The sequence below is a fragment of the Atractosteus spatula genome, chromosome 7 (genome assembly GCF_055471065.1).
Source record: "Atractosteus spatula isolate fAtrSpa1 chromosome 7, fAtrSpa1.hap1, whole genome shotgun sequence".
In the NCBI taxonomy this organism is placed as follows: domain Eukaryota; kingdom Metazoa; phylum Chordata; class Actinopteri; order Semionotiformes; family Lepisosteidae; genus Atractosteus; species Atractosteus spatula.
This window is the reverse complement of record NC_142712.1, coordinates 16,242,369-16,267,112: the sequence shown is the minus strand read 5'-3', so window position 1 is coordinate 16,267,112 and position 24,744 is coordinate 16,242,369. Positions and strand designations below refer to the sequence as shown.

Here is a 24,744-nt window from a genome sequence, read left to right as displayed (position 1 = left end):
GTGTGTGCACTTCAAACATACTTGTGCTTCACTGCATGTGTTGAGTCACATAAAGCGATATCTCAATTCATTATTCCTTTGACAATGTTATAGATAAGAATGCACAATTTTGATCTGATGCAGGAAAAAATGCACTACATTGCATAGCTACACAAACACACAGCATAAATACAATTGTGTGTAATACAACTAAAAAGAAAGCTCTATTATTATGCTTACCCCTATATTACAAGCTTTAATCACAGCAAAAATACATAGAACGCACCAAAATTAGTTCAGGAGAAGAGGAAAAAAAATATGCATTTTGTATAAATTTGTTCTGCCTCTGAGGAAATATCATCTGAGTTACATTCATTTTCTTTTTGGTGAGGAAAACAGTTCTGTGCTGTGTTGGGAGTAAAGATCAACACTGCTCTTTCATTAACAGGACGAAGGAGGGCATTAACTTGAAAATGATTGCAGAGGCTCCAAACCGTACACAATTTAAAATGCTTCTGTGTTTTGCAGCTTTATAAATTATTCTTAAATTAATTCAAATGCCACGTCTGACATCTCCTTCCTTGTGGCAGTGCTGAACTTTAGAACCCATTGAAAGAGGTCACCTAGGGAGGGGGAGGAAGGGCACAAAAATCACCCCTTTAGTATAAAAAAATCTGACATCCAATTTTCAACTTGATTTATCAGTGGAAAGCTAAAATTGATAGTATGCCATTACTGGGTAGTGAGGTGTCCAGGAGAGCGTTTTCAAAGCCTTTCATTTTGATTTAGCTGTACAGATCAATACGAACCTATACTGTTTCAATTTTAAAAATATTGATTTTCTAATGCCAACTCAATACTGGGACATTCATCATCACGGAAGCATAAAGTATGATCAAACAGACATCCTTTCAGGGGGATTTGGATATCTGTTAATTGTTTAAGCAACCAAAGAGTGCTGGAACTCTTATAGTAGTGAAAAATCATACTTCTTTCATAGTCTTTTTAAAAAATGTTACTATTTTCTTTGTTTCAAAATACTAAATTATGTGAAAGCAGCAGGGGACAATGGTGTTATTAGGTGTAATAAACTAGAGCTCTAAACTCTTCAATCAGGTTGCAGTAAGTCTTCAATTACATGGTTATTATCTTGATTTTAATAGTCAAAATATTTTTCCAAGTTCTTAGTTCTTAACCCTTCGACAGACATGGACAAAGAGATGAAAAACAGAGACACTGAATGTTTCAGCCCCCATGCTAAAACTGCACAGACCAATTGTGGTAATTGTCCACACAAAATAACACCCAGTCGCAAAAGGTGGCCAAAGCATCCTTTAAAAAAAGGCAAGAGCCTGAATACAGCAAAGATAGCGACACGCACGCAAATATAATAGACAGCTACTTCAAAATGCTGCAGGGCTTTATATTTTACAAGAGCAGCATAAATGGAAAAGTTAATGTAGCATTGAATAAGACTAAGCTGCTCGACTGCAACACTGCCTTGAGCTCATGAACATATTGCATCATTTTTCTTTTCCAGCAGGTTACCATTAAAATTTGAAGTTGGAAATTTTGCTGTATAATTTACAATGCATCGTGGCTCAATAACCTTTTGTTTCGATGCAAATTTAATGCTGTTCAGATGTTTTCTATAAATATTTGAATAAGTAAATTTGGTGGCAGGAATTCAATCCAATATATTTGGTCAAACAACATTTATACTTTTGTCCCTTTTAAAAGAAACACACTTTTACTCTTGTGTACCTGCTCAGCAGGCAATAAAAACCGATTAGCAATACAGCAATGGAAGTGAATGCACTGCATTTCAAACCTTTTGAAAAACTCTTAAAATAATCTTTAAGGAAAAAATCTGATTTTGCTTTGTTTTATACACGTGATAAGATAAAAGCTGAAGCTTTACCAGACAATATCAATGGAGGAATTCTATTTGTGTCTCTGTTAATGTCAATTACAGTATAATGTGTCACTTTTTATGACATTTAATAGAGAAATTAAGAATAATACTGCTATCAGTAATTGTTTGCATATGTTGTACATAGAGATTTTCATCTCACTATACTTTCATATAGGAGAGGATCTACTTCATCTGCCACTGTAATGTGGCACCTATTACACAGGAGATCAGGTAAAGTGAGAATCACTTCCCCAGCTGAACTAAGATGGATTTTAAGAATGATTAGACTGACCAACCGAAAGCTGAATTTTTCATTGACACCATGCTTACAAACAGAACCACGGGATCTTTAATTACCAAGGGTCAGAGCAAGAATACTTGTAGCTAGCCTCAAAGCCAGGGCAAAGTGCAAAATTTAAACTACCTTGTTTTCTAAATCTATTTTCTTAAATATATACATGGAAGCCATATGTGAAACTAGTAAAGGTTCACCACTTGTTCTTATAGGACAACCACAATGCAAATAAGTCCAACCTGCTTCATCTGCAGGTTTCAGACCTACACTTCAAGGAGGAAAGAAAAATTCTAATAAAAATTTAACCATTACCTCCTGAATAAAACTCAATTTTGGCAGTACAAACTGCATTCTGTCTCCACTGGTATCTATTAATATACATTACACTTATGAATGGGGAAATTGAATATAATCTAGTCCCCTTGAGCTCAAAGACTTGAACCCCCAATGATTAATGAATGACCAAGTTACATAGGTGGCTATGCATGACATGATCGCCATCATGTTCACAGATGAGCTGGTATTTTTAAGGGCATTTGCAACTCCTTCCTTTCTCCACTCTTTAACTTTTTCATTATTTTGGTAAAGGTATGTCTTGGTCTAATTTGTCCATAAAAAGTTCCAAAACTCTCTCCTGGCTTATGTCTGCACTTCTGAAAAAATTGTGAAGCATGGTGAAGGTACTGACATAGCCTGAGCATGCACTGCTGCCTTTGGTACTGACTCACCTGTCTGTGATGTGTAACAAATGATGATTGCCACAAAATGAATTTGATGTTTACAGAAATATTTGGCTTGCTTATGTAGATGAATAACTTCCATACTTATTGGGTAGAACTTTGTTATGCAGCAGGACAATGACCCAAAACATCCAGTCAATGCAACCCTGGAGTTAATCAAAAGAAAGAAAGGGGAAGACTGGCTATATCAATCTACAGATTTAAATCCAATTTAGAAAGCACTTCACATGCTGAAGAAAAAAAAATCAGACCACATCAATAACAGACATCTCAAAGTGGCTTCAGCATGAGTTTGGATGCTTGGCATAGTATATCAAATAATTATACAAAGAGAGTGATAAGCTCAATGCATCGCAGACTTCATGCAGTGCAGGGATATGCAACCAAATACTAACTTTTACCTATTGATATTTACTTATAGGAAATGTGTTCCAATATTTATGGTCACTGGAAATCATTGAATTGAACACAAAGTATGTTCATGTTCTAATATGCCCAAAAGTATGCATGGAATTACCCAAAATAAACCATATTATATTGTACTTGTAATTCAAAATAATCTTATACTGTAGGTGCACATAACAATGGCTTGAATTTTAAAGCAAAAATATCAGTGTTGACTTTGCTATCCCAATGTGTTTGAAAAGTACTGCGTCTAATGAAAGATACAAGCATCAAAAAGAAAATATTGTAAGCATTCACCTTTGTTAATCCAACATGCTGCACTTCATGGAACAAACCCTCTTCATTCCCAATTATATCTAATTATTCCATGACATAATAGTGGCCTTAGAATTCAGCAGCTCTCTGGGATTTGGGACAAGAATTGTTCATTGATGGTCCAGCAGCCAGCATTTCTGCAACTCAAACAATCTAGGGACTCTGCAGCTCATCTACATTATTTAAGGACCCAGAGGGAACATTACAGGACAGCAGCAATGTCAAGGTCATCGGATTAAGCCAGTACAGATGACAGAAAAACAAGCTTTTTCTGTATACCCATGGAAAGGTTGTGCTCTGTTACTTAAGATGCCATAAATATAAATAGATCTCTTTTTTTCCTCTCAGCCTCTTGGTGACTGATGTCTTCAAAATGTGGCACACTGGGGCTTTGGGGATTCACAGTCCAGCAAGGTGACCACGGCTGGCTAGAAAAATCATTTACAAAATGGTAACCACAATTTTCATAAAGCACTAAAGGATCCCTAATGGTTAGGCACACAGTCGATCCTGGCAGATGTTTTGTCTGAAATCTGCTTATGGAGAAGATTTATGAATGATCTGCATTTCGAATGGACTTCCCTGTCTATCAGCAAGTCTGCTGTGATTTAAATTTGCATGGGGATTCACATATGAACTTCCTTCCATGTGCGATGACCCCGATTTATTTTCTGAGAAAGTAGATATTGGATCACATTTAAAAGAGAAGTTGATTTCAATTCCCTGGCTGCTCTTTTTTACCAACAATTTTCTAAATTGCCATGAGTATTTTCTCAATCTTTGAAACAAAGATTTTCTTAAACCTTCTGGCATTACTCTTACAAAAACAGTATATTTAAAACAGACTTGGGTGATCAGACATATTCTACATTGAAGCAACTTTGCTTACCATTCTTTACCAAGCTTTACCAAGTTAAAATGTAAAGAGCAGCCACAGAAGCCTACAAACTAGATGCTACTATTACTCATTATGTTAATCAGATTTTCCAGATCTTTTGTAATCTGACAGAAAAATAAAAATAGTAACTATAGAAACCATTAACCAACACACGCACACATTATTGTTGTTTGATTCTCTAAACTATTATATGTGCTTAGGAATATTAATTTACTACCTCTGTGTTTAAAGGTCTTTTTTTAAAAAAACAAGACTTTGACAGCATGAACCTGGTCTTCTGTGTGGCCCAACTTTAACACTGATAAAAACCAGATAACAATGGATGGCTAACAGTTAACTTCAAAGGAGTGCTTCAGGCAGATGATGAACAGGCTGCATATATAGTACTATCAGCATGTTTTTCAAAATGACTGATGCAACTCACTTTCCCTTTTTAATACAAGACTGTGTGCATCATGGTGCAATGGTATATTTGAATGCATGGTGCATACATATAACAAAGTGCAAAACAGTTTCACTTTACATCCTTTTCAGGCCTTACACATAAAAAATATCTACTGCAAAGCTCTTTTGATCTCTCAGTAATTCTAAGTTTCAAAATACTGATATATGCAAATAACCCATGTACAGTACAGTGGGAGAAATCATTTTAAAAATTCCTAAATTAATCTAGAAATTCATTATACACAAAAAGAAAAAAATACTTCACAAAATACACAGTATTATGCTCTATTCTCATATTTTAAAACATATCAGCCACCTAGTTTAAACATGCTCAAGAAACAACTTATACATTTACTGAGACAACCTTAAAGCTGTTTAGGAGATTGTCTCACTTTAACACCAATAAAGAATGACAGATAATACGTACTGAACACTTAGAGTATATGTAATGTTTTTTTTTACATTTTTAAATCTCAAGTAAAACAAAAATAAACCACTGGTATTTTTATTGGCATTTTTAAAAAGGCAATAGGTTGTCTATATCAGTCAGTATCTGTAAAGATTACAAAATGTGTTTGAAAAATCTTTGAAAGAATGTGTTTTCTCTAACAGAACAATTTCAAAAATCGAATGTAACTGGCTTCAGGAGTTTCTCACTGTTTAATTGGCAATTCTAACTGCTCTATGAATATGTTACAAAGACCAAAATATTCAATTTTTGAAAAACAAATCATGCCATGCAGAAGAAAAAGTCAAAGCCTCCTTATTGATTCTAAAGCTAAAGAGAAATATCTAAATTCTGCAAATGTGCAATATGATGCAAGATATAAAATTTAAAATTTCTGCATTTTAAAATTATTTATTTTGGAGATAATCATTTAATATATTTTGAACTTTTTAGATCACCAGTCTTTTTTCCCATTCTGAGGATAATACAGGTGGATTTTCAAAGCCTTTGAGAAAAATAAACCTAAATCTCTTTCTAATGGAAAAATGGGAAATGGCAGTTTTAATTCAGAAATGTCATTTTTAACCTTAAAAAGACACTTTACTCGTTTAGAAATATACAACATTTGTAAAAGAAATGTTAGTTGAAAACAAAAGCAGTGTTCAATAAATTATGTCTTTCAGATGCTATAACATTACCTTGACGTTCCCATGTGTGAGAGTATGGTGGTGAGTCTGGATACCAGTCTAGAGAAATAACCCAATAGCTCTAAGACACCCTAATAATGACCAGCAAAGCGGCCAATCAGCAGTCTCCTGGGGCTTAAGCCATTTTGTACAGTAATTGAGTTTGCTGACCTGGAGCATGACCTGACTGGATACCAGGAAAATTACATCTAATGACAACCGCCCTCATGTCCAGAACCACAACGCAGAAGGGAAGGTTAAATTTCCAAAAGGGAATCCAATATCACTCCTCATCCCTTACCTCTGGGATAGCGTCCCCCAGGCTCCGTGCTTGTTGGTCAGAATATTGAGGATCTTCTGTTTCAGCTGGTTGGCGGTCACATGGTCCCTGTGTTTGGCAGCACTAATGAGATGATCACACATCTTCTCCTCTTCCTTCCTGTCAGCAGCATACTGAGCACAGTTGGACTGCCAATGAGAGAAACACCCACTGAGACACCAGGTCCATCACCCGAACAACACTAATAAGGTTCATATCGAGCACCCTTTACACCAAACCCTAAACCCACAAAATACAAAACTTTTTATTGTCATATAACTTTAATATTGGAGTTTCTATATGATTACTTTTTTGTTATAATGTTAATTTATACAGTTTAAAATGGGATTACCGCAAGGTACTTAATTTGATAGAACCTAAACTTCTTTTTTATTACCACCTACATATTTACTGTATAAGCATATTTTTTTTTAAATCTCACTACTATGTCCTGTTGGTTGACACTGAGTCTAAAGAGTTCCTCCCTTAACATCAGAATCTTTGCAAACGCCAAGAATAAGCATAAAGTACTGACATAAGTAAATCCCTTCACATGAAAATCAAAATACAAAGTTATTCTGTACTAGTGTTTGCTTAGAATAGATGGGCAACATTTCACTGTCAAGTATTTCAGCTACAGTACAGTATGTTTGCAGGTTTTGGCAATCTGAAGCATTTCTGAAGAAATCCATGCACAGCAGAGGGAGTTAGCCCATCAAGAACATGGTGTATGATGCCAAGATTAAAGGATACTGTATTTTCTTTTTTGGGGAACAAGGGCAACATTGATAAATAAGTATAGATTCAAAACCTTGACTGGCTTTACGTTGTTCACTACATTGAGGAAACTGGTGTAACTGCACTCCCTGAGGAAATCAGTCTTTGTAAATTGTTTAATCTTTCAGAAATTCCCTGATCATTGAATGCACAGTCTATATTTAATGATGGATTTGATTGGTCTATAAAATACCACAAGCATAGCACAGGTAGGCAAATCCCTGCACTCCAAGACACTCCAATGTGTAAATAGTTTTCATGGCCACAGTACAAGAAAGCCAATGTTCTTTTAACACAAAACAGCAAGAGTTTCTATTCAATATACAAATGTGTATATTATGTATGGGAGGTTTTGACTGGCAATTAAGCCCTGATTTTCTATTAAATAGTGCTAATTGTTATTAAATAGTGAAAAGACATGATGGTGCTTCAAATTCATTGAATTTTAGAACTCTTTTATTACACCCCTCAGTGCAATTCAGTACTGAATATAAAAGTTTCACAGTTCTTTTCACAATGACATTGTACACATTGCAAACAACTAAGAAAATAAGCATGCTATACATAATGTATATTTGGATGTTTTATTTTTGCATTAAGAAGCACTGGAGAATAAAAGACATATTAATATTCAAGAGAGCTTTAGTGCACTCGAATATTTCAAGAAAATGGTTCCTGCTTAAATTATAGTATGGATTCCTTAGAACCACCACATTAAAATGCAATCTTGTTAATGAAGCTCATTTATTATCAAAATGTCCCCATTTACCAATATGCATATGTTGGGTAAATCAACTTCTTTTTAATAAAACCATAACAAATGTCATTCCATTCTTTATCAGAAGCGGCATATTCCTGGTAAGGCTTGTGGAAAACTGAAGCTTATTCCAGATAAAGAGGACACTAGGAGTGACTGCACCTTGGATGGAACTCTAGTCCACTGAAAGGAACATGCTCAGAGGACAATTTACAGACACCAATCATCCTAGCCAGCATGAAGCCAGAGGAAACCTTCTGTGCAGACTTTTCACAGAACTGAACCCAGCTACCAAGGTGTGTGAAACAGCAATACTAAGAGCCACACCACCAGACAGTCCACAAATATACATCTATAGACATTTTTTCCAAGGGTCTTAGCTAAAAAAAATATTACCATTAGTGTATTAACAGTTTTTTCACATTTGACTTTTACTGGCATTTTAAAAATTGCTCTAAACCGAACAATTAGATGGCAACTATTTACAATGGTAAAGGTTACAAACAATCTCCAAATGTTACTTTTCAAAGTGTAACTGAAAAAGACTGCACAAGCTAATGCCAGACTAAAAGTAATCTTGCGTGGCACATTTTACTTTATCTTTCTGACTAAAATAAGATTGTCTTACCATGCTGCCTTTGGGGAATTTTGCTAATATTCAAAATCTAATTTGCTAACAGAAGCTGAAAGTTAATTGAATTTCCTGCTTTATATTTGAATTCTGTCAGATATTATACCTCCACATATTCTTCAAATGGCAGATAACTCAATCTCCCGTTGTCATCTCAAGTTACCATGTGACGCACTGACAAATATCAAATGTTATTTATCACTTAAATGATATGAAGCCTCACCCTGACACCAACTTAATTGTAAATATATCTTATCTGCCTTTCAAATCTTCAATCTAAAGGCTTTGTAATAAAGCAGCAGCAATCCCCATATGAAAAGTGCCTGCTGTCTGCCCTGACAAACTGAAGTGAGGGTTATGTATATTTCCTTGTGACAAGCCATATCTCGGCGTCTCCTAGTTTATCTGGGAGGTCAAGGATCCCAAGAAATAGTATATCAAGCTGCTAGTTAAAGAAGGCTGCTTGCCCAAGATAAGAACCTCATCAGTTCTTGCGTTTAAGCTCCTGTGTGCTATTCAAGAATCTTGCCAGTAGCGCAGAAAACCCAGGCTGACTTCGAAGTAATATATCATGGCTGTACTGGCTTTGACCCAAACTTTGTACTCCCTTTGCAAAACAGACATTAAGGTTACCCTGCATGTGTCAAACTATTTCATTGTTTAATTAAAGAGCTATTTTAATTCACTGTATCTTGTGTTTGTACTCTCTAACATATGTGATTAAAGGTATAAACAAACTATATAATTTGAGCTTCTGTTTCAAGGCAGTACAATATCTCTCTAATCTAACTAGGGAGCTACTAAGGAGCTAAGGTTTAAGGGCTTTTGCTGCTATTTTTTAATTTAGTAATGATGCATTCTGGACAAAGTCTTGGAATAGCAGGAAAGTTAGCTTTTCACATAAATCCTGAAACATGGATACTTATGGTTTTGAGTCATTGCTTTACTTGCAAGACCTAAATGATCTGATTTTTAGAGATTAAATAGTCAAAATAGCATCATAGTCAATGAAACTCAGTTTTTGAGAAGAAATAGATTCAAACAGGGGTTAAAAGTTATCTACATTTGTTGAGACAGAAAGATTTAAATGGCATTTGACTTACTGCATTACTGCCACCTCATTACATTTCCGGTTACAAAATCTTTATGCTCGATATATTTATTATATGCTAATAAGAAAACAATTAATTCCCTAAAGTAATGCCAGGATTGATGTGTATTTAATGAACACTGATATTTTCAATACAATGTTCCCTGAAGCAATTCAACAGAAATTAATTTACTTGTTTCCTTAGATGAGAACACTTAGTAGATTTGAAGGACTGCATTCCAATCTCCACAATCATTTTTGAAACAGACTTAAACTGATTTGCAATGGAAAGGATGTAACACGCACTGGCACTTTGAATTTTCCACTTCATTCTTAGATTTTTGTTTCTTTTTTTAAAGCATGAATCTAAAAAGGCCAACCTTGTTGTGCTACATGATGGAAAATAAGTTTAGCATTTGTCTTAAGAAACAAAAGCTCATAGGAATAACTGTATAAAAAGCTACCATTACCTAAAATATAAATAAATCTGGATCTTTGCTTTTATTGAGCTTGATGCCTTGTTTCAGGGACTGAATCAAAGGTGATGTCCATTGTGCTGTCTTCTTGAGTCTGAGAATTACTATATCTCTTACTAAGTCAGATCCCCACAGTAAAGGCCATATGGTCCCTAACAGCATCAGGAGGCTGGTTCTACATGGTGGATGACTGGTGACTGAAAGCAGATTTTTTTTTTACAGCAGAGTTGACAGGTTCCAGCCTACCTCAAACTCAGCATGCTTGTGCACGTCTTCAGCCCTCTGCCTGTTGAGTATGAACTCAGCCTCATTCGCCACACGGACTATGTGGTCTTTCATTGCGTGACACAGGAGTCTGAAATAACATTCAATGAGCATTTAAAGACAGAGCAACTACAGAAAATTCATTTAGATTTTGGTCAACATACAGGTGGTCTACAATTCTTGGTGCTGCATCCTACAATTACTTTAAACACTTTACCTCACTCCCTCCTTCCAGTGAGGTGGAAAACCAAATCTGTATATAAACAGTACATTAGCCGTACATTACTATAAAATTAAGTGCCAGCAAAAAACAATTAAAAAAAAAGCTCTTTCATATATACTTATTCAGAAAGGCTACAAATATTAAATATATTGTATACTAATTACTCATAAAAAAGATTTGCCTGGTTTGAGTCTAATAGCATTAGCAACTACAGGCATTTTTTCTAGAGTGGCTACATGCTGCAAACTCTAAGATAGACAGGCACCCACAGCCTGCTGCAAAACTGCAACCTATGTTAATATTTAATAAAGAAAGCATCGTCAGCTATTAGCATCCTGAAAGTTTTTATCCTATACTGTATGTGTCTTGGAAACTTGACAAGAGAGAACACTCAACAATCTAGAACAGCCAGAAAAAGACAAACATTTGTTGGATGTTCAAATCCATCATAATATACTATACTGTATTATACTGTTAGTATGTGTGTGCAAATGTAACAAATGGTATTTATATAGGCTGTAACACAAGGACAAGTGAAAGGATGGATGTTTTTGTATGCTCATTAAACAAACCTGAAGAAGGCTCCAAAGCTAAAACATTGTGTGTTTCACTTTCTCCTTCAGTATGGAATTAACCTCTGCTTGTTATAGTATCTGTATACAAACCACACAGTATGTATTCTGTACTGAAACATCTAAACTACATAACATCCTAGGTTCTTATTTTTTATTATTTTTTAACTGTAAATGACATAAAACATTACTTCAAAGAGTAAAAATCTAATTTTATAGGTCCTTAGAGACAACACATGAAGTGATATTAAAAACAAGTACACTGTATATAGTTTTCAGTTTTGGAAATGCCTATCCAAAAACAATACACATTTTAATTATAAAATACTGTAACAACGTGGAAATATGTTGTTAAAATCATTCTAGAAATTCTGCACAAAAGCTGTGTACACAATAGGGATGTGTTACCAAGAGAAAAACATGCAGTTTTTCCATTCGTGTCTTTAATTGACAAATAAAAAACATCCTTTGTTTGCATTATTTCAAATTTATGTGCACTAATGACAGCACCGTTCCAACAATTAAGAAACAAATGGGCATTGTTATAGCAATTAATGCATCTGCAAGGCAAAAGGCCGAAAGTCTCAAGCTTTCCCCACTGACCACAGTGCTGAATACCTAATATCTCACAGCTGACTGCTACTGCGTTCCTTTGTAAAAATTAAAATTTCTCACTTGGTTGATTCCAAAGATTCCCCTTTTCCCTTGAATGTTATTTAAATTTCAATTTTTAATAACTGAAATCACAACTGCTATTGTGTAGAGATTATATGCTATTTTATACATCATTAACCCTGCTTTGTTTTAATTACAGTGGAGCTTTGTTGTCTCCCTGCAAATGATCCAGTTTATAATTTCAAGCCATCCCTGAGAGGGCTTTAATCCAGAAGCACATTCATCAACTGTTTATGTCTCGTTAATTGTTGACAACCACAGAATTACATTTTGAGTCCTGGAAAAAGGGTTTTGTTCACCTTCATCTTGTCAGTTGAAAGTGGGACAAATTAGATGCAATATTTTATGCAGCTACAATTACAGATATAAAGTATTTGACTGATAGACAAGACATTTAAGACCGGTATTACAGGACAGAAATACAGTTCTCGTACCTGCAGATTATTATATTTTAATGTTATATTTATTGCTGTATGCACATTTCATTTGTACAAACAAAACCTAATCCTGTTAAATGTAAGTAAACACTAGTTAAGATGCATTTAACACGGTACACCTCATTTATTTTCTTAATTTCTTTATGACTGAAAACATCAGAAGCAGTCTCCCTTGATCTGTGTTCCCAAGAATCCAGTATCAGGGGCTCACATTTTGTGACCTTGAGGAATTCTTGCATTTTTACATTTCCCCGCCTCCCCAACATTAAGAAGGGAAACTGAATGTTGACAATAGTTACTATTTTGAATTGAGTTCAGTTACAAATGACTCAAAAGAGGATTTTCTTTAGAAATCCAAAAAAAGAAAAGCATGAAGGTCATCACAATTTGAAAGAAATAAACTACGAAGTTGCACTTCTTTAAGAGTATGTGGCAGGGCCATGATAATGCACCAAAAATGAAAACTGTGACAAATTTTATCCTCTCATGAACCACAGGCAGTAGCCCAAACATTAAGTCATCGTGAGGCTCATATCGCACAATTTCACCAAGATTAAAGAGGACCGCATATACTGTATATGAAATATACAGGCTCAGTATGTACTGTTATGGTGTGAGTGATGAATATGCAATCTGTATTATCAGTGAGTTTCTCTAGCCCTGTGATATATTCAGTGCAGTACCCTGGACAGCACCGAGTGCCCTTGCTGATTCAGTTCCTTTGTGCTGGAGATAATGTAGCAAATGTAACAGGCACAGCACATCATAACAGATGGAGCAGCAGATGGGTATACAGACTGAGCCCTCCATATCCCCAGTATAAAACATCCTCACTGAGCTATAATGCGGTGACACCAAATCTGACATAAACCTTGTGAAACCTTATTGTTCTTTAAGTTAGTTTTCCAAAGCATTTAGAACATTTTTTTACAGAGCTTCTTCAGAACAATGATCCAAATCAAAAATGTTTATTAAGATTTTAAAAAAGGTAATCGATATGTGTTAATTCTACTCCTGCGTAAGCACCCAACTCAGAAAATGAACACCTTTTCTCACAACATTTTTGTACATATTTTTCTACATAGGCACAGGTCATGCACTATTCTGGTGTATCTACTGGGTGTAACTCATATTAGATGAACAACAAAACTGGTCACTGTGAAACACATAAATCAGTAGCTTATATGACTTGTTTTTCCATTTTGTTACACTGGCACCTTTGTTTGCATCAGTCTGCATCCTTGATAAGCAATTTTTTTTCCAGCTCTAGTATAGCGAAAAAGATCAAGTGAAACCAAGATGATGGCACATTCAGTGAGTGAGACTTGAAATAACAGTGACACATTAATGCTAAAAACTTTCCTTAACAGGATGCTATTGATTATCTGGACACAGCTGGAGTAATTACCTTCCTTCGTTGATCAGTTCAATAAAGGCCAGTCCTGCATTCTTTTGAATTGAGTTCTGCCATTCCTGAAAGAGAGGAGAGTATGATTATTTTTCATCTGCGTTTTAGTCAAAGATACTGTACATTTCTCTTGGCTTTATTCTGCATTTCTGCACATATACATATTAATAGAATTTATTACAATAAAAGCAGATCATGCTTAAATGAAAATAAGTGAAAAAGCAATATAAAGTAAGCTAAAGATAGCTCATTTTCAGGAAAAGCCAATAAAGTAGCAATTATATTGCAAACATTCTCTTCCTACTCAAAATGGACAAAACAAAAACTGATTTAAGAGAGTATCTTTTTTATAAATTTAAACACAGCTAGCTTTTTATTGTAATCTGATCTACAGAACCACTCACAAACCTTAACAAAATTTGGCTAGGTGAAACAAACTGCTTCCTTATACAAACCAGAAATTAAAACTGTCACATTCAGTTGCAAAGGAAATACGTTTGACCAGTGACAATTTAATAGTCAATTATTCACATTAAGAAGGGCAGAGCCAAGGTCCAAAATACTTTTTTTTTCCTGAAGCCTTTCAAACATGGCACCCTGTGTCCTGTTCTTCCCTTTTTCTTTTCTGAAAGGTCAGTAAACACTGGAGAAGTGCAATTACAGAATGTAACTATATCCTCTGCCTTAAATACAGCCATTTCCTATATCCCATACAGTGACAGATTACCGACAGTCACATCTGAAGTAGTCAGCCGCAAACATCTAGAAACTAAAAGCCCAAGGACACAGAATAAGTTCTTTTTGAACAGTGGATCTGGAAGTGATTAAAAGGTACTTTAGGAATACAGCTTTTACTGTGGGAACTCAGTCTCCCCTCCAAGGTGAATGGGGCTAAAATGAAAGAGAAAGCCCCAGCTCAAGAGCAACATGGGTATAGTTCCCTGTATTAACATTCAGCCAAATTCTCTTACACATCAACAGAATATAAAACCCCTAGACGTGGAATGCATCCTTAAAGCAAGAAAAAAAAGCTTCACCAAATGCATTAACTTCCTGCTTGCTTCCAGCTGCAGCAAGAGATATGCCTTCTGTGATTTAATACGAGTTATCACTTTGAATTGCTGAACATAAACTTTTCATAAGACTGCTAAACCAGAAGCAGAATTAAATTTGTTCAAAACGCAATGTTGCAAATGGAACTAGGTGTATTAGACCTGTCATGTGTTTGTTGTAATCCAGCGTTTCCAGACTGTTAGCATGCTCAGTGGCCGCGTAAAATGCTGATCAGTAGAAAATCTGGAAGTGAATATGTACTAATGAGTTTTACTTTATGTCAACCAACACAAAGACTGTGAAACAATATATGAGGAGCAGAAAAAACAGCTTGTTGTGCCAAGAAATCATGTTTAATTGGGTACTGAATTTTCATAAACTGTGTGAGTATTCAGTCAAATGGAGTGGACTTTTTTCTCTGTTTCAAGTTCGGTTGATTAGTGACATTTTACATATTTCTTTTCATCCAAAATGCTGTATATATATACACACTGTATTTTAAAACTATTTTTGCAATAGATACAGGGAAAATAATACAATTACGCCATGTCTGTATATATTCTAAACAGTTTAGTACAGCATACAGTCGAAAGACTTTCACCTGCAAGCATTCATCCAATACAGGGTCACAGAATAACTGGAGCCTATCCCAGCCAGCAACAGGACAAGGCAGGAGACACCCTGGATGGGGTCCCAGTTCACCACAGGGCACACAAAGACAGGCAGAAACACACTCACCGCAGGGTTTTTCCCCGAAGTCAGTAAACCTACCGGTTAGACTGGTAGGTTTACTGGTATTGTTGGAGGAAACCATAGCACCAGGAGAAAGCCCATGCAAACTCGGAGTGAAAATACAAACTGCATGCAGACAGAATCCTAGGTCTGGAATTGAACCTAGAGCCCTAGTGCTGTGAGGCAGTAATACTAACCTCTGTGCCCCTGGGCCGTGCCTGCAAATATCTCCAACTGTAATTCTTAGTAAAGAATTCAATATTCAGTTTAAGACAAAAAAATTAAATTGACAAAAATGCTTTACATTCGACTGTATATATTTGTTACAAAAAAAGAAATAAAGATTTGACCAGAATCCATATATATATACTGCGCAGACCAGCTTTAAATCATATCATATTTACTCAGATAGGTAAGCACAATTGCCAGGTTATACTTGACCTAAACTGTCTATCTGCATAACAATCGACACTGCAAATGTTGATGATCATAAATTTATCTGTCCTGGGGATTATGTCAGGAGTATAGAGCGTACAGTATTTACCATAAACATTTTAAGTAACATTAGTGGCAATGGATACCTTATACTCTTATATGCTACCTTATTCATCAACTAAACATCTGAGAGTAAAAATGTTAGGTCTTATCCCCTTAGACAAGTAAGGGGTCCAGCTGAGGTTCATGTGGCAGTAGACATTGAAGCTGATCTTCACATTCATAACATAGATGTTTAACCATTGGCTTATCAGCTGGAAAAGCAAATTATGATATATAATAAATTCTATACATACTGTACAGACTAGCCATAAATAGTATGTACATGATATGAAGCTGGACAGAACTGACACATCTTTGAAAGATCTGAATAACACTGACTATAAGACAGGAAAAACACAACCCTGTAGCCTGGTCATGTCAGATTTCAACTAAGCAAGGATGGGCTGACCTAGTTAGTACTGGGACAGATATCTCAGAAAAACTAGTTTACTGACCCAAACACGTGGTCATTAATGAACACCTACAGCTCCTAATGGATTAGGGGAGTTAATGTCAATGTAATTTACTAAATTCCACTTTAGGCTTGCACAATCTGGCCTACCTAAATTTCACCCTTCAACAGATGAACTACCTCTTCCTGATCTGCTGTGTATAATTGGGCTGCTGGTGCATAACAGCTGCAGTGCATCAACCAAATGCAAACAATTATTAATAATTATTTCTGATTACTGCACCCATCTCTATGCTTATTTATCTGCTGACGGTATGTCTTACACAACCAGAGTCAATCATTAGATGATAAGTCATTAATTTTCCTATCCAATACTCAGAATTTTTATGTCTTCAATTATTCCTCCCTGGTGAGGAACTTCGTATCCTGTAACTGTGACCACACAAATAAAAAGACTTCTCACTTTTTAAGGATTCTACAGTCTGTATAGATCCTCATTTTACCTGGTTAGCTACTCAAGAACATTCTAAAATATATAACTAAATTTAAATACAGAAATAACATGCACAGAAATTAGTGAAATTATTTGTGGAATGGTGCACGAATATGGAAGTGTGCATGCTATTTCAAATATAAATCTGTTGAAAAATCTTGCAAAGGAGACACTACCTTTATATCGGTCCATCTGTGAGCCAAATGTTCAGTCACCCCTTCTCTTTGTTACAGAATTCATTGTAAAACCTGTTCTTCATTTAAATTTTGGAGGATTATATAATTCTTTGGGGGATCTGCTTTTATTGCTCTCATGTGACAAAAATAAGTACATACACATTTATTAATTATACCAGTGGGTTGACCAAAGCTTTTCCCAGAATTCTAGCTAAATTGCTAATAAGTGAAAGGTCCAAAATTCAGGGTTAAGTCTCAATCAGCAAAAAAAAAACAGTCTATTACACCACTCTACAGGAGTAGTTTTATAGCCCAAAAATGTATTTCCCTGAGAACCAAAATTCCTCAGGGGAATGGGCTTGATTGCAAGCATTTCAAAGCCGAAGAGTTTGGACATATGAATTGAATTAGCTGTGACATGTACCTCCAGACGTTTGTAATGTGATACTTCATGTAAATTTGGACCATACCTTAGACTTACGCCTCTGGCAATGAGACATTTATTCAGGAGCTCAGATAAGAAAATCTGACATCCTCACTAATCTGTAACTGTTAACATGGGATTTGCAGCACAAAGAACACAAATGCTTCTACTTGGATATGGGAAATGAAAGGAAAAACAAACCTCACACTTTCATTTTAACAATCTGATGCATCCACCATTTAAAACCTACTGCACAAACATTTTAGCCTAATGCACCTTTCATTCTTAAAATGAGAAAGATATTCATACTGTATGTACTACCGGTACCCATTTTTACAATCTCTTTTCATCACATTTTACTACATCACTGTATAGTACTGTATGCAGGACATTATAAACAAGCAGTGTTAACATCAGCCATATTTAAAGTCATTATCACCTGCCATACTCTTCTCTTTTCCAATTAACAAGAACTAGAAATAATTAATCACATTTTAAATCTGCTAATTCGCCTCCCTTACAGAAGAGATCAAGGTCTTTTGTCAAATTGCATGCTTTCTCATACAGAGAGCAAAGAGAACAGTTGAGCTTCAGTGTAAAACAGAAGATAGAGAAGCTTACGAAATACATGAAGTAATACATCAAGTCTGCTGATGCAGAGGTTGCTGACTATTCTGTAGCTAAAATAACCCCCATTCAAAACCAGGTACAGCCTGGATTTGAACTTGTGATGTGCCAAATAACCTGGACAGTCTTTGATCCAGTCAGTTCTCAAGTTTTACCTAGAGGAGTACTTTGAAGCTCACCCTTGTGTACTACATTTCTTCATTGCACACAGGCCAAAGCTTGTGTAATTTATATCTCCTGTTAAAAACAATGTGTTTAAAGTGCAGTTTAAAGCATGAAAGGTGTCTAAAGTGATTATCATAAAAATTCTACATGACAGCCCTATCCTGTGAGCAGCTATAAGTCAGATTCTTACCATCAAGACACAATAATAACTGTTAATGATCCAGTGGATCCAGTTTCATACAAACTACATGTTTTATCGCAGCAGGGCTACACTCTGCATCTGGGTCATTTCCATCAGTAGTACTTAACGTTTTCACTGTATATCCTGCTAGTCTATTTAAGGTGTTACATGAAACAGACCAGATAAAAGGACCTTTTTTGTAAAAGCCTGTATATACTAACTATCCACTTTCTACATTTTTTAGTCATGATGATAGAACATAAATCAAGAAATATCTTCTCTTTAACCTTAGACTACTAATATATGAAAATAATTATAGAGGCATCCAATCAGAATCCAGACAAATTAAATATTTTCTCTGTTTATGTACAGTCATTCTAACTCATTTTGACCAAAGACCATTAATAAAAATGTCTATAAAGTTATACAGGATTCCAGCTCACAACAGTGATCTCAGACTACAAACACTGCCATTAATCTATACATCAATGGAAAAAAAAATGCTTTCTCAATTCTGTTTAACAGTCAAGAAAGCAAGCTAAGGTGATTTCCTAATGCATTGTGAAGGCCTGTAATTAAGCTTATTTTAACTTATGTTATATGCTACAGTACAACAAATTACATTCTACAAAATTATTGATTCTAAACAAACACAAGGAACATGTAATACCTTTGTTGCATGATATACTGTATAGTCCTTCAAAATATTTCTGGTCAAAAGCAAATATCCAGGAATCAAGTAGTCTCTCAAGATTACCCAGTTCCTGGATTCCTTATGTCTGTTTGCTACTTTGAAGATGAAATAAAGGTATCAAGATTGGCCCAGAAAGTCTTTCTGCTCATTGTGTTTGAAGTGCCACCCAAAAATACTTTTTCTGCGAAGGGCAGCGCCAAATAACTTGTACACTGAGATGGCTGAAGGCAAATTTGGTAAATTTTCTTTAGATAAAAACAATGGTTTTAATTACTCTTTAAAGTAAGCACCTTTGACATTTCTTGTTTACTAGAATGGAGCAATTTAATGATATATGCATTTCTAAAATACCCATAAAACACAAAATGCAGAAGGAAAAGCAGCTCTCGGCCTGTTTAAAATTGGCGTTAGGCCTCTCTGTAAAACTGTTTATTTTAAAAGTCGGCTCCATTTAGAGTCTGCTCTAACAGTTCTGGAAGGGTGCAGGAAAGGGAGCTCGGGTTACATTCCATTCCCACTGATCAATATTTCAGGCAAAGTTTCATCCCCAGAGTCTTTAATGGCAGGAACTCCTGGAGCCGGAGTAATGCTATCTTGGTGATTAGGAGATGAGACCATCAAAAGAGGAGTGGACCCCTAATGCAGCATTTGCTTTCTTGCTCGGCAATAAATTCAGGTGCCTGAGAAGGTTGCAGCTGAGAAATATTCCTTTTCGTGGAGAAAAAAAAAAGTTCTGGGACTTCAAAGGAAAGAGCAGAACAGCATGATATGCCACTGGAAGGCCTTGTGTGGATCTCAAGGAATTTTCCTTAACTTGTGCTTACAATAACAAATACATATATTTGCAAGCTCCCTGCCAGGGTGGGTTTGAAGAATTGACTCAGCAGGCTAATCACGGAAGTTGCATTCCTTCTTCCATTTCTTCCCCCTTTCCTCTCAATACACTTATCAGCTGGAACCAAAGCAAGAGCACCACCTTAATCCTTTCCTTATGGGAACCGAACAGAAGAGTTATGGGCTGCCAGCAGGTATGTTAAATTTCTCTTATAATAATGGAAACATTGTGACACTGACCCTTTTAAACTAGGGGTTTAGGTGAGATTTAGAAGGTCAGTTCCTTAGTAATCTGTCAATGACACTCAAATGGTACATTCCGTGTTAGGACTAACTGGGATGGTACAGGACATTTCATTTAAAAAAGTACAGGACTAGCACTGTGGCTTCTCTGGTTAAAAATACATGCTTTATTACCACAACGGGATCTGTTTCTTTTTTAGTTTAGAGGCTTTAATTCCCAAACTTCATCAAAGACAAATCTATTAATGCACCTACTTGTAAGGATGTTATGTTTTAATGAGGAATAAGGAAAGGAAGTGGCAATTTTAAATATTAGAATAGCAGGGAAGTAGCCAGCAACTGATATAGTCAGTGTCCTTGTCGGTGTCTGAAGGTAACATTCCTATAAGATAATCCCAACGTTATTTTGCAATAAAGCTAATAATTGTTCAGAAATACTTTTTTTTTTCCAGTAAACCATCTGGAAAAAAGTTAATTGATTTTTTTATTGTTCTCTAAAGCCTATAAAATGAATATTTTTAAGTTCATAATTGAATAATATATTATAGTATAGTATTATAGTATTATAGTAATATAATACACTGCATTCATTTTGAAATGTTAGCTTATGTAGGACTACTATATAGACTTGACTCACGGAGCAATATCTGAAGCTTGACCCATGCTGCATTGATCAGTCAAGGTACAACAGGTACTGCAATGCTGTCAGAGTGTCATGCGGCTGGCTGTCATGTGGTAGATACACCACAGTAGAGATTCAGCACTTACAGCAAAGGCTTTTTGAGTACAACTGTAATCTAAGACTAAACATCCATTTAGGTCTTCCATGCATGAGAACTGAAGTCATTTTTAAAACAACCGTGAAAGACCAAGAAGCGGATTTAAGCAAAATCCCAGAACAACAACTTTAAACTTAAAAACATCACACACACAAAGTGCAGACTGGAAGGACTGCAGAGGCAGAAGACTCAGATAAAAGCATGACTAGTCTTTCACTGTCCAGGCTGTAATGGCCAATGGTAACATGAAGACCTTACCTGTGAGCACAGCAGCATGACCAGCTCTACCACTGACGTGCTGGACTTCATGCACACGAGACCTAGGGAAAAAAAAACAACAGAAAAACACACTACATTACAACATCGCATTTGTATACTTCACAATGCACTCCTGTACAACCACACCCTTCTCATTCCAATACGCTTCGTGTTTGTGTAATAAACAAGTTATTGAAATGTTGGAATCAAACTTGTTAAGCCAAGAAACTAAACTATAATCTATAATGTGTTCATTATACAGAGTGGACAACACAACTGCTAGTATAGTTCATGTAAACATTAGTTGTTTTGTAACGTTTCAAAGCTCTTTAGAATTTCTGCAGTGTTACATAATTATACATTATTTTGCACTATACCTTTCTTGCCTTTTGGATTTTGCAGCCTCTTTGGATGATATTTACTCCCTTTATCAATCCTAAATATGTAATATAGTATTTTAAAACTACCCAATAATTTCTCTTGCTATACTAATTGCAAACTGTTGTCAGAAGATGAGGTTTACTCTAAGACAAAATCAAATGGGACCTCTGTAATTTCTTACAATATAGTCTAATTACCACTTCATGCATTTCAATGTTGATATTATGAACTGTAAATTTGCCATTTAAAGAATAATTAAGTGCAAAAGTAAAAAACAAAAACTCATATTCTACAATTATTCACATGACATTTACATACCACCATACTAGGTTTAATTTCTTATTAAATGCTTAAAGTAAAATGCTTTAAGTACATAAATGTCTCGGACCTTTTCTGGAAATGCAGTACAAATGTACCATAAGTCAAGACTACAGTATTTATATTGTGTTCCGTTGAAAATGAAAGTTTATTTTTAAGTGTAGACCTATGCAAGAGGGCCAAATACAGAAGACAATACCAGAGGACATCAGTGCTCATTTTAAACAATGCTTCAAGCTCAGATTAAATAATAGCACTTCAATTATCAAATGCTCATAAACCTGGTTTACTGTTTGCATATCAAGGTTTACAACTGACTATAGGCATGCACTTAGAGTCTCACTTGCTGCTCTCACTTATTGACTTGAACTTGGAGTAAAATAATTAGCACTCACTGTTTCAAACTATAGGTTACCATTGCAAGTAACCCTAGAGCTATACCTGTAACTTGTACAATCTATGGAATTGCAGGAATAATAATTCATAGCCTGTAATTAATCAAAATTGGTTAATTCACAAGATATTTTACCTACCACCTGTGAGGACGAATGGATGCTCAATAGATTTCTAATAGTTCTCATTGTCAAATATACTGAAAGGCCTTATAAATGCAACAGTAGTGAGTAGTGCAAAGTTACATTTGTTGGATTTTTAATGCCTCCCAGCATACAGTGCCTTGCAAAAGCATTCAGCTTTGCACATTTTGTGGCTTTAAAATTTGTTGTCATGACACTTTGAGATACCATATAATATCTGTTATATAAACAACTTACTTCATTTAAATGAAACAAACCTAAAGAAATCCTATATAGATAACTAATCCATCCACCCATTTTTTAACCTCATTGTCCAATACAGGGTCATGAGGGAGCTTGAACTGGAGCAATAGTAGGATAACATTTTATTATTAATATGAAATGACTGCATAAGTACAATATTTAAATCCCTTTGCTGTGAGACACCTAAATTAACGAAGGTGTACATGTACAAGTTAACAATCTACACAATTGGGTGAGTGGCTTATGTGTGCATTAATAGTGGTTCATATTATTTCAGAATAAGAACAATTGTCTCTGTAAGATCCCTCAGTCAGGTAGTGGGTTTCAAGTAAAGATTAAATTATGGAGCTTTCAAAACAATTCAGGGATAAAGGCATTAAGACACAGTGACAACAAATGTGCCTTTTGGGGAAGGGTATAAAAACATTTTAAAGACACTCTTTAAGCATGGTGAAGTAGATTATCAAGAAGTAGGAGGCATTCAAACACTGTCGAGATGATGCAATCTCTTCAATCTCTTGCCTCAGCACTTAGTAAAACTAGTCAGGGATGTCACTGTGAGGCCAACAGCAATTGTGAAAGAGTTACAGAGTTAGAAATGGGAGAAAATGGCCATGGGTCAACAATATCAGAGTCACTGCACAAAGGGGGCTTGTATGGAACTGTGAATGACATCTCAAACCTTGCATGGGAGTGTAACAGAGCACCCACGTGATATCAGAAACATGTGGCAAAAGTGGGAACTTTTTGGTCTTTATTTAAACCCCACACAGTGCATCTTTCAATCAACAACATGCCTACTCTGAAGCGTAGTGGTGGCAGCTTCATGTGATATTTCTGCTTCTCATCAGCATGGACTGGGCAACTTGTCAAGAATGATGGGAACACAGAAGAAGCAAAGCACTGGCAAATCCTAGTGCTTAAGACCTAACACCGGGACAATAATTCACCTTTCAACCGAACAATCATCCAAAGCACAGGCCAAAGCTACAATAGAGTGACCTAAGACTAAGAATGTCCTTCAGTGACCATGTCAAAGTCCTGACTTTAGTCTTGTTGAGAATCTGTGGAAAGAAATGAAAACTACAGGGCATATTCAATTGCCAAGCAATTTGAGAGTGTTTGAGCATATCTGCCAAAATGAATAGCCAAACCTTACACCAGACCAGTTTGCAAATTTGGTACTTACCCAAAAAGACTTGCAGCTGTAATTGCCAAAGGTGCTTCTCCAAATAATTCACAGGTCTGAATGCTTAATGTTATCAGCATATTTCAGTTTTTTCTCCTTCTGTTCTAGCTGGCACTTACTTGTACTGCAACTCATCCTACCCTTATATTCAGTTTGCACATTCAGGTTTCGAATAAAATATTAAGATCAAAATGATCATTTCACAAAATTGGACAGCAAAGGAAGGGTCTGAATATGTTTGCAAGGCACTGCAAGAGTGTTTAAACTATTATAACACATAATTTTACCAAATAAAAATGCTGGGTGAACAGTTATGTCCAAACCTGTCAATTGCTAAGGGTGGTGAAAAATACTGCAGAAAAAGTTCTGTTGGGAAAAACTTCAAATACATGCACTGGGCTAGAATTTATCTCAAGCTTGCACCACAAAAATCGACTTATGGAATCAAGACACTACATTATCTTTAGATGACTAACTTATATGAAACCAAAGTGCTGAATTTCAAACGGCATGGAGCATAAAATTTGACATGAACAGTTTAGTATTCCTTTACTGTTTTCTTGTGCAGGCTCGACATAAATCCCAGAATAGTTCACAAAAACACTAATTCAAAACCACATTTAAACCAACAAAAGAGCAGCCCGGAAACAGACAGTGCACACAGCTGACATAAAACACTTAAGACAATGTGCAAATATGTTGCACAGATTTTGCA

At 35.6% G+C, this 24,744-nt stretch overlaps 1 protein-coding gene across 5 annotated transcripts in view; it reads right to left on the bottom strand.

The window, feature by feature from the left end:
* The window catches only part of nbeaa (neurobeachin a), a 356,961-nt gene that overhangs the window by 133,464 nt on the left and 198,753 nt on the right, over positions 1-24,744 (bottom strand). For all 5 annotated transcript variants that reach the window (XM_088922429.1, XM_088922430.1, XM_088922431.1 and 2 more), the window contains 4 exons: positions 21,363-21,424; positions 13,755-13,819; positions 10,422-10,530; positions 6,427-6,593 (listed from right to left, as the gene is read on the bottom strand). In XM_088922429.1, coding sequence (XP_088778555.1) covers positions 6,427-6,593; positions 10,422-10,530; positions 13,755-13,819; positions 21,363-21,424 — 403 coding nt within the window. The remainder of the gene's footprint in view (positions 1-6,426; positions 6,594-10,421; positions 10,531-13,754; positions 13,820-21,362; positions 21,425-24,744) is intronic.